Below are 11,875 nucleotides of genomic sequence, written 5' to 3' on the forward strand. Positions count from 1 at the left end.
TAAATATCAAGATACATATTGTGTACCAAGATATTATATTTTGCCATATTGCATATCTATCTGATGATCTGTCAGGCTGTCTGTTTGACGAACAAAACAGTATGTCTTTCTGCATGTGTACATCTGTCCTGTCTGTCAGTCGGTCTGTCTGTCTGCCTATTGAGATATATTTGTCTGTCTGCCTACTGTCTGTCGATTGATCTGTCTGTCTCTCTGTCTGTCTATCAGTTGATCTGTCTGTCTATCTGTCTGTCTGTCTATTGATTGGTCTGTCTGTCTGTCTGTCTGTCTATCGATTGATCTCTCTGTCTGTCTATCGATTGATCTGTCTGTCTATCTGTCTGTCTATCAATTGATCTGTCTGTCTGTCTATGGATTGATCTGTCTGTCTGTCTGTCTATCAATTTCTCTGTCTGTCTATCGATTGATCTGTCTGTCTGTCTATCAATTTCTCTGTCTGTCTGTCGATTGATCTGTCTGTCTATCTGTCCACCTGTCCGTCTGCCTTATATACAGCTATGGTACCATGCGGGTTCTGTAGCTAAAGAAATGATATGATTTCGCAAGTACCATGTCATCCACGACTAATCTGAATGACGGACAAGATTCCAAGCTCAAAGCAGTTGACACTCCTTTGTGAGAGAACTCTTACATGACACTCCAGAAGTAGAGAGTTTCTCTGTTTTAAATTGGGAAAAATGTGTGTGTTAAGAATTTTGACCAGTCACCCAAGAGGAGTTCTATTGAAGAATCGCATCTTTGAGCTTTAAGGGTGCTTTAAATGCAGCATCTTTAGCCTGACTCAGATGTCACAGTGTGAGGAAGCTCAATAGGTTTAAGAGGAGGTTAAGAGGATTACTGCGCAGGGTGACTGCTATGTCCATGGATCTGTAAATGATATGAAATTCAGTGTATATTTGCTGGAAGTGGCTCACATCCGGTCCTGACCAGCATCTCTCTCTCTCTCTCTCTCTCTCTCTCTCTCTCTCTCTCTCTCTCTCTGTCTCTCTCGTGCTCGCTTTCCTGTATTGCAGCTTTGTGAAGATGCCTCCATCCTGCTGGCTTCTCCAAAGATGCTGCTTCCATCGTGCAGCGAGTTGGCAGCCAACACGCCGCTCTCCATGCACCACCAGCTCCAACTCCTCCAGCAGCAGCTCAGCCAGCAGCAGCAGCAGACCCAAGTGGCTGTAGCTCAGGTACGAGACGTCCCTACAAACAGGCCGATATTCTGCACAACGAGTGTTATGATTGTAGTTATTAAATGAACCGATAGTGGTTTTTACTGGGTTGTATGTGTGTAATCATTTGGAAAATGACATATACTTTACCTGAAAACATCTGACATGCAGGCTTTTGAAATTATGGTAGAGATGGCTACATCCATCCGCCCAGGAACATCAGCAGGTAGTAATGTAGAATATTAGCTTTGACGTGAGCTATCACAGAGTGTCATTTGCAGCTCTTTATTTGTTCATGTGTGGGTTTATCCTTTGGGGAAATCCAAGATGAAAAGTTGATGGGACTTTTTCTAGGTTCAGAGTTGCTCTTTGTGCATGTATGAGCATAAAAGAAAAAACTTTAGAAGAATCTGTTCATAATTCTCTTGAACGAAAACTACAGGAGCACGTAGTCCTGGTTAACCCACGCTTATTATACATGTCTTATACTTTTCCTCAGTGTCGCTGACTTCAGTAGTGACACCGGAGCGATCTGATTGAGGATGCTGTTCAGCGTATCGTATTCCTGCTCACATCTCGTATGTTGACTTTGTTATGCAGCAAGGTGACATTTCATAAGCAGCTCGTAATGAGACTTTCTAAAACAATCTGCTAACAGAATAACCTTCGTTACACCAGAGAACTAATTATTTGTTCTTTAACACTCAATCAAAAACATTCACCTTTGTCCACATGAAATTACTCACACCGTTACACCAGAGAGAGCTTTTCTTTTTCAATTAGACTTCATCGAGATAGAAAAATGGTCTTTTAGCCTGTGTGTTCGATCATTTAACCTGCACTAGATTAGTAGACAGCTGCAGCATTCCTTCTAGACATGGCCAGACTACCAGATCAGAAGATCAGCTCTGTGTAAATCACACTGCTGAGAACAAAGGACACAACATGCACTAAAATAGTGGAGGCGTTCTGAGCTCTGGATGAATATGTCGAGTAGAATGAAAACACTTTGATAAACACCATTCATAGTGCTGTGCTATTGTTTATACACGATATAGCATCGTTTAAGAAGGATTCTCGAATCTGTCGTAGGTGTTAATACATTTTTCATAACAGCAGCTCTGACAAAACTGCCAGCTGCGAGGTTTATATTAATGTGCTCAATCTAAAACATTGTTTCTGCACTTGCACAGGGATTGTATGGCAAACGCTCCAATATAAATACATTTACAGAACATGTGTAATCCTTGATATGGTGAGAAGATTTCTCTGAGGAGGCATTTGTTTAACAGTTATATAAGGAGTCTCCAGTCTTAATTTCTTACATCTGTTAGAACATAAGTAGATACGTTTCCATCCAAGGAGTTATTTTCTGACAAAGGATTAGCGCATTGAAACGTTTACAGATACAGCTAATATGTCACGATCTCCCCTGCAGATGTCGCTGCGGCGCGCAACGTCCACAGAGAGCCGGAGGGCGCGCACATGCACAAACCAGAGCAAGCACATGCTCGTGGATTACGTAGGAACTATGGGGACGTTGTTTACAATGGACACGTGCAGTTGTTTTGGTTTCTGTTCTGTCTCTTGCTTGTTTAGTCATTGGTTAGTTTTCGAGGGTGTGTATCAATTGGTTCAGCTGTTTACTTTCAGGTTTGATTATGTGTGTTACTTAAGCGCCTCGTGTTGCTGCGCACTTTGTGCAGTTTTAAATGATAGACGGCAAGTGTATGTGAGCTACCTGGATGCTAGCGGTCGTGTTTTCGTGCCATGTGTTTGTTCCATGCTTTGAACCTAGTGTCATGTTTAGTACCTCGATTATAGCTTTTCCAGTTTAGACCGCGAGCCCTGTTTGTTAAGTTCTGGTTGTAAATATGGACATTCATCTGCAATTGCTTCCGTGTCAAGTCTCGATTCGTAACATAATGGAATTTTTTTTTTTTTTTTATGAAAATGTGTCTATATAATCTTTTTTTTTATTTAACTTTAACTTTGGAAACAGTTTTTGTCAGGAAAAATGGCAATCATGCAAAAAAAAAAAAAAAGAATTGATCCATTCGTCTGGGAAGAATAGAGATATGCCTGCTATCCAGCACGTCATAAACCTGTGGGCAATTTCATTGGCCTCTGCTACATTACACAGCCTGATATAACGCCGCATTCGTTTGTCTTCAATAGCTGTGCACACAGCATATACACATCGATGGATGATCATTTTACTAACCCCAAACGTTTCCTCCAGTACTCTGCGCACGTTGCCAGCTTGAACAGGCAAATGATAATCCACTTTCGGGTCAGAACCGGTGGTCGGTGACAACCTGCGATGGGTGCAACATCAGGACCAATTAATTGGCACAATTTCTCAAATGTGGGCTGTGACATACTAAAATGTTGCAGCCAGAGACTTTCTGTGAAGTGTCTCTCCACCACTATCTCCCAGAAAACCCTATCGCGTAGTCTCTCTCAGACCCATGGGCTTATTCACACAAGGGCAGTTACTTGGATGTCGGATCAGATTAGAATATCTTCTGATAATTTGTACAATTGCAATTATTTGTGAAATTAAAATGACAGTAAGCTGACCAATTTCAATGAATCGTCTCAGTTTAAAAGTCTTAATTGTCTCCATTTGACAAAGATTTGTGGACACGCAGTACACAGTTAGCGATATACACAACATTATGTATGGAAATGGCTCAAGGACAGATTTCTTTTGCGATACACCAAAACTTATGCAACAATTTGTTGTTTTTTTAAGGATGATGATGTCACACACGCCATTTTATCAGAAAGATGCCAATTGGATGGAAACAGGCGGTAGACAGCAAATTTCGCAAACCTTTTTTTTTTAACGCACTTTCACTTTGTCGCTAACAGAAATGCACAAAAAGTAGATGGAAGCTTGGTTAGCGATAATGTCACGTGGAGGCTGAGACGGAAGCAAGTGCAGGTATGGCAGTATAATCAAACAACACATCCAAAGGATAACGCAGAAGACAATAATCATGGGCAGGCAGAGGTCAGGCGATCAGGCAAACAGCACAAACAGGACTAGGCAAAGAGATGAAGTCGTCAACATAAGCAAAGTCAAATCTCCAGAATAAACAGACACGGAATCGAGGCTTGGTAAACAACAGAGATACACGGAAACTGAGTATATACTTTACAAAGAGTGAATGCATTGAAAGTCTTTTTAAACTGTGGTTGTGATTAGTATGAAGGTGAGTGTTCTGGGAATTGCGGTCCATGACGGCCATGTTTGTAGGCCGTGGTGCAGGATGGGAAATGTAGTCACTGGTTTGATGTGATATGACGGATAACATGAACTAACAGACGTTTCACAGCATTATGTGCATTACTATAAATGCAACAATAAAAGGATTTTTTTTTAAAGTACAAGGTCATGTTCCTTAATAAATAACAAATATGTGCCAGCATCGTAAAAAAGAAAGAAAACACTTCGGAATATGCTGTTATTAGAAAATAATGCACTTCTGGGTGGTACAGTAACTCCACTTCGTCAGTTCACATCACACTGCACCCCGGTTGATTTGTTTTCCTAAAACAGCACACCCCTAAGTGTTTTACTCTTTACATAATTTTGAGGAAAAATGGTCAGTTTTAACATTATATTTTTTAAAAATGTAATGCATCTCATAGTTTGATTGGAATATGAGACAAGCTTTGAATACTCTGGTATATAAATGAATGTATGAATTCGAATATATCCTCTGAAGAATGTCCTCATTTGTCGTTGTGCAGTGTCGAGCGTTCATAGCGCTGAACCAGAACTAAACCATTTGCATCGTGGTCATTTTTTTTTTTTTTTCTGTTTTTACTCATCAGCTTTATCTTGTTGTTCTTAAACTGACGTGGTGCCGTGTATACTCACACTCTGTGCTGTATCATCAATCTCTCTGGATCCCCCCGCTTTAGGATTAAGCCTTCTATATTCCATTAAGAACAGACAGACTCTCTGATAGTACTCGCCATTGGTCATGACAGCAGATAGATTAACCTCCTATCAGTGCATCTTATCGTTAGGACGCCAGAAGGACACCACTGCATAATCAGCCAGTATGGCTAGAGAGGTGTTTCCTATTACAGATGCTTACTACAGAAACCTTTTTAAATAATGGCTCTTGGCAGTGTGCTAGAGATTTGCCTTCACAGGTTAGAAGTTTAAGGTCAATAAATTTTAAATGTATGCCATACAGGAGCGATGAGTGCATGGATGGACATAACGACAGTGTGAAATTTGTGGGTCCTGAAATTTTTGAGCATGAAATGAACAAATAGCTGTTCATGGATCTGTAAAACCTGGCCATGTGTTGATCGAATTGCCTTGCGCTTATGGACGTGGCCTTGTTCAAAATCAGCACCTAAAAAACGTAGTACTGTTTGCGTTTACTCTTCTCCACCTGTATACTGTAATGATTTATAATCCCATTATCCGGTGTCCCCCGAAAGAGGACGGGTTTTCTTTTGAGCGTGGTTCCTCTGAAGGTTCCAACACACACCCCCCCCCCCCCCACAACCCCACCCCACGTCGTCTCAGGACGGGAGAAGTCTTTTTCCTTGCCTCTGTCACCTCTGGCTTGCTCATTAAGGATCTAAATTTACATCCAGTTCATTTTACACACTGTTGTAAAGTATGTCAAATTAACAGTATGTATATTTACATACAGTTAGCCTCACACCTCCAGGGTCGGGGGTTCGATTCCCACCGTGGCCCTGTGTGTGCGGAGTGCTGCGGGGGTTTCCCCCGGGTACTCCGGTTTCCTCCCCCAGCCCAAAGACATGCATGGTAGGCTGATTGGCATGTCCAAAGTGTCCGTAGTGTATGAATGGGTGTGTGAATGTATATGTGATTGTGCCCTGCGATGGATTGGCACCCTGTCCAGGGTGTACCCCGCCTTGTGCCCCATGCTCCCTGGGATCGGCTCCAGGTTCCCTTTGGTCCGAAAAGGATAAGCGGTATAGAAGATGGATGGATGGATGGATATTTACATACTGTACCTCTTTCAAGTCATAAAATATGAGTTCTTGTCAATGTCATATTCCACCTCTCAGTTGAACATAACAGCTTAGTTTTTTTTCCTCAGCTTAGGATCTCAAGTATATCAAGCATTATGTTTATAATAAGACTTTTTTTTTGAAAAGCCATAGGAGAGAACTTACTGATTTGCCACTTAAGACCATGCAACTCAATTATGACTCAATAAATTCAAGTGGGCTATTCATTAAACTTGCCTCAGAAATGATCAAACGGCACTACAGACAATGCCTCAGAGAGTGATTCTGTCAAGTCTACAGCAAACTAAGGGGCCGTTTCCATGCCTGGAAACGCAAACTTTTGAAAACGAGTTTCAGAGTGCAAGTTTTTGAAAACGATGCCGTTATCATCTCCGTGTAAACGTACAAAAACGAGAATCTGTGAAAACGATGACGTCATGCGCACGCGTATGACACGTTCGGTCTATAGGCATACGTGCGAGTACTTCAAAACTACAGGACTGCGTTTGTGCCGCTCAAGATTTTGAGTTTATTAACGCTTCTCCAGCAACGAGTAGATTTACTGCATCACTGCTACGATCAGCGGAGACGCATTTGTTACATACGCCACATTATTAACCCACATCTACGCCAACGTAGGGTACTCAAAGGCTTATTATTATCTTTGTAATTGTCTGTTTTGGAGTATATCTGTGTCATTTTATTGCTAATAAAATATAGAAAGCAGACTGACTGGCAGCGTCTCACTATTTGCACTATTTTTCAGTATTTAAAAAATGAACAAGCTTTGTTAACAGAATCCTGACCTGGAACACAAGAAAAGACAGGAAAAACCCATTTCCGCAATGAAAAAACCTTTATGCACATTTCATATTACGTTAGGGACGTCTCAGCATTTATTACCCAAGAAAAATAAGCCAAATCTACACTTGACAAGCGCGAGTTTTCACAATTCTTTAGGACAATGAATGATTTTCCAAGTCTAACTATCGAGATTGTAAGTAACTGGAGACAGAACGTTTGTTTGTACTCCATGTAGATCATAAACCATTGAAATGGTTTGAGAAATGTAAACATTACTGTGCTTTTTACCCAGAAAAACCACAGCGCCCACGTTCAATCAATATGGCGGACACGATGATGTGAATGTTTATGCGCACAGGCACGTAGTGTTTCTTTACAAAGTGACATCGCCAACTACTGGCCTGGCATGCATAATACAGCGGTCTTCAGTCGCTGTTCTCGCGGATCTGTGTGAACGGGGATCGTTTTGACAACGTTGCCATCTGTACGCGAAACTTTTCAAACCGGCAAAGGAAACATTTTCCGTTTTTAGTACATCGTTGTCGTGTAAACGTACCCTAAAAGTTTAGGGCAGGGGTGGGCAATCTTATCCGGAAAGGGCCGGTGTGGGTGCAGGTTTTCATTCCAACCAAGCAGATTCCACACCGTCATCTATAAAATTAAACAAAGGATTAGCAGGTGTGGGTGTGAATACAAGTTGTGATTTTCAGTTCAAGGCAAAGTCTTTTACAAGCTTTTAACGTGCTGTTAGACCCGGTTGAGTGTATTTTTTTTCATCTAACTCAACTTTTCTTATACAGTTTCTCCCACAGGTGGGGAAAAACAGGGCCTGTCCTTCTGAATTTGATCATGCAGGTTGGAGTCTGAAATGTCTATTGAAAGCTGTCTGCAGTCTGCCCCCGCCACGGTTAAATGATTTATTGTCTCCTGGCTCCATGGGTTATCTTTAATGGAAAGTCAGACGCGCCTTTCTTCTACTCCTGGAAATTTATTGCGTTACATTTCCATAAAGAAGTGGGAGTTTTATCGGAGCTGTCATGCAGATGATGTAATGCATGTTGATAGAACACGCTTGGCATATAAGCATAAGATGAGACCTTTATATCCCTTCTTTATCCATTAACCTTTGAAAGCATCATTTGGATTTACTTTTAATAATACGTCATGGATCACTAAGTGTTAGAGGCGCACTGTCTGCAGTTAGGATAAAACATGACTCATACAGGAGCAATATCTACTTAAATTATTAATATTTCATTGGTGGGTTTTTTGTTTTTTGTTGGTTTTTTTTTTTTTTTTTATAAATCCTGGAAATCCTAAAAGCTTTTTTAGTTGAATTACAGAAGGGATGTATACCGTATAATCAGTGCATTTGGTTACCCTGAGCGCTGCGACCTGTCTCAGAGAGGAGAAGGCAAATATGCCACCATTTTGTGCTTCAAATCAGCACCAATAATAATCAACATGTGTCTTCACACCAGCCATCTTGATCTCTTGTTTTTCCTGCCTCTATGCATTTGTCCAGACTTCAGACGGACTGTTACGTCTCTAATCAGTGCTTCCTCTGATCAAGGTTGCTGCTGAATGGCTATGCCACTGTGACTGGTGAAAAGATACATATTGATTATTCATTCAGTTCAATTCACTTTTATTTGTGTAGCACTATGGCGAGAACAGGATAAAAACTCTAAAGGGAACCCAGCTGCTTCTGGGTGACATCAGATAGTGGGATTATAAATCATCACAGTGGACAGATGTAGAAGAGTAAAGACAGAGAGTGTTTAAAGGATGTTCAGTGTGATTCTATTGTGAATAAGAGTCCTGGGAGCACACGTCAGTCTGTATGATTACAGCAGCAGTTCTTGGGTACAAAGCTACAGGATCCAGATTATCCATGAAGCGAGGATAAGACAAGGGCATAAACAGTTATTGGGAAGTGCTCATGTTTAGGACGGTCATGTGGGATCATCCATAGCACAGGAAGTAAAGGTAAAGTCTATTTTCTGCATCCTGTGTAAACCCCTGCCACCAGACTGCTTTGTGGAATCAGACTCCTGATGGCTCTGTTCACTATAATTTGGATCTTCTTTCCATCAGAGTGCAGATACTGTGATGTATAGAGTTACCATCCGATATTAGGAGAATAAGATGTAGACTGTTGTGCTGTGTGTTGTCTCAGGTTCACCTGCTGAAGGACCAGCTCTCTGCAGAAGCAGCAGCCAGGATAGAAGCTCAGGCTCGAGTGCACCAGCTGCTGCTGCAGAATAAAGACCTTCTGCAACACATCTCATTGCTGGTCAAACAGATCCAGGAGCTAGAGCTCAAACTGACCGGCAACGGCTCCAGTGAGTGCTCTCTCTTTCTCTCGCGCTCTCTCTCTTTCTCTTTCTCTCGCTCTCTCTCTCGTTCTCTCTCTCTTTCTCTCTCTCTCTCTCACTCCCTCTCACTCCCTCTCACTCGCTCTCTCTTTCTCTCTCTCTCTCACACACTCCCTCTCTCTTGCTCTCTTTCTCGCGCTCTCACTCTCTCTCTCTCTCACACACTCTCTGGCGCTCTCTCTCTCTCTCTCTCTCTCTCTCTCTCTCACACACACACACTCCCTCTCTCACTCTCGCGCTCTCTCTCTCACTCTCTCTTTCTCTCACACACTCCCTCTCTCTTGCTCTCTTTCTCGCGCTCGCTCTCTCACACAAGCTCTCGCTCACTCTCTCGCTTTCTTTCTCTCACTCTCTCTCTCTCTCTCTCTCTCTCTCGCTCACTCTTACTCTCCATTTCTGTCTCCCTTAATGTCTGTCTGTCTAGTTGTCTGTCTGTCTCTCTGTCTGTTTCTCCCTTTCTCTCTCTCTCACTCTCTCTCACTCTATCTATCTATCTATCGATCAATCTATCTATCTCAAACTCCTTCGATCTTTCTCACTTGCTCTCTCTTGCGTTCTCTCGTGCTTACTTTATCTATCTGTCTCTCACCTTTCCAGTCTCTCAAACGCTGTCTTTCTTTCCCTCTCTGTGCTATTCTCATTCTGTCACTCCCTCTGACAGTGATTCTCCTGTTTTCTCATTTGTCTCATCAATCTCTGCTATGTTAACCCACGCAGTGTTCCCAGCTCACCTGCATACCCTGTCCGGCTGTTTGTGCTCTGTTCTGTTTCGTTTTCTTTTTAAAAAAGACACTCACAGTATTGTCATTCAGACCAATACCTTATATTGAGTCTTATATTTAGTGCTCGCCAATAGAAGTAAGAGATTAAGATGTCAGTGCGGTAAAACACAGAGATAAATCATGCTCATGCTTGTGGAGGAACACCTGATAAATACCTCATGTCTTTCTCCAAGTCGTATCTCTTTTCTGTCTCTTCTTGCTCAATATTTTTTTTACACTGGTCCTCCTCTACTCCCTATCCTCATCTGTTTTTCCCCCACAAAAGTGCTTTTCTCTGTCTCTGATTGCCCCCCCCGCCCCGCCCGCCCCCCCTCACCCCCACCTCTTTTCCTGATTTGTGTTCCATCAGACCCCATCAGGCACCATTTTACCCCATGTAAGAGCTAAAACTCTCCCAGGCGAGCCAGCACATCCTGCATATTAGTCAGGAAATGATAAAGTGCATTCACCCTGTGGCTGCACGCTTTCCAATTTAGAGACGCATTATCCTCTTCAAGTGTGAACTTTAGGGACGCACGTAGCGCTTCTCTACAAAGGACAAAACATACCAGTGTTATGCATTTGTTATAAAACGTAGCAACGTGTCGGCCTGAGGTCATTTCACACCTACAGCGCTTCATTCATATTCATGTCCAGGCTTTAATCGATGCATTTTGGAATTGAAACTGCACTGGATTTTCAGCCTAATTTTGTAATCCATATGTTATTTCCAGATGATCTTTAGCAAATTATTAGGGGGAAATGGTGTTCAATTTGAACAATGTGTTATGCCCAGCTATTCCCATTTTCAACATATTTTGTATCATTTAATGGAAAAGAATTGTATAGCATTTTTATACCTAATACTCAGTAGGGGAAGACAGTCTTCCTCTGGCAGACACTGTGAATCAGGAGTCATTATCATCATTAGATTATTATTATTATTATTATTATTATTATTATTATTATTATTATTATTATCAGGGTAGTGGCATCTTCAGTGGTGAAAGAAGATGGCGCAAAAGCTGATTATCACCAAGAGTTTGTCATTTGTCATCCTCTGTAAGGCAGGAGTAAGATCTCGTAGGCCGTAGAGTAGGCTCCAGGCTGATGGAGAAAGTATCTGAATGGAGGCAGGATTCCACAGGCCTTTAAAATAATCTATCTGTAATACAATAATAGTATGTGCTTTTCAAATGACTTCAGCTAAATTATCCTCCTCCCTTTCTGTGTATGTACAGTGGGATCTCAGGACAGTCTACTGGAGATCACTTTCCGAGCCAACGTGCCCCCGATCATCTGTGACGTTACGACGCCACGCCCCGAAGACATGGTCCTGCCACCGCTGAACGATGGCACGCAGCTCGCTCTGCCCCTGAGCAGTCCTTTAGGTAGGGACCAAAGTCTGGCTAAGTTTGAGTGTTTCCGTTTTCTCCCTGGACCGCCTCAACAGGAGCAGAGCCCCGCCCCCTCCCAGGAGGTATCGCCCTCATCCCGGGATGAGCTGCTGGGGAGCCTGGAGCTGCTCAAGTTCCGTGAGTCGGGCATCGCCTCGGAGTACGAGTCCAACACGGACGAGAGCGATGAGCGGGATAGCTGGGGGCCGCAGGACGACAGCAGTCTGCGTCTGCTCAATGTGCTCAACCAGCACGGTCCCTCTGACTGCCTGGACGATGAAATCGCTGTTTAGGCTGGGGACGTGCTAATGGCTAAAGCTAAGTGTGCTAACTGCTCATAT

At 42.5% G+C, this 11,875-nt stretch overlaps 1 protein-coding gene across 1 annotated transcript in view; it reads left to right on the top strand.

Annotated features, from left to right (window-relative positions):
- nos1apa (nitric oxide synthase 1 (neuronal) adaptor protein a) overlaps nt 1–11,875 on the top strand; it is a 135,637-nt gene extending 123,762 nt beyond the window's left edge. The window contains exons 8-10 of the mRNA XM_053636941.1: nt 1,035–1,196; nt 9,178–9,343; nt 11,379–11,875. Of these exons, the coding sequence (XP_053492916.1) occupies nt 1,035–1,196; nt 9,178–9,343; nt 11,379–11,827 (777 nt within the window). The 3' untranslated portion in view covers nt 11,828–11,875. The remainder of the gene's footprint in view (nt 1–1,034; nt 1,197–9,177; nt 9,344–11,378) is intronic.

This window comes from Ictalurus furcatus, chromosome 11 (assembly GCF_023375685.1).
Source record: "Ictalurus furcatus strain D&B chromosome 11, Billie_1.0, whole genome shotgun sequence".
NCBI classification, from domain to species: Eukaryota; Metazoa; Chordata; class Actinopteri; order Siluriformes; family Ictaluridae; genus Ictalurus; species Ictalurus furcatus.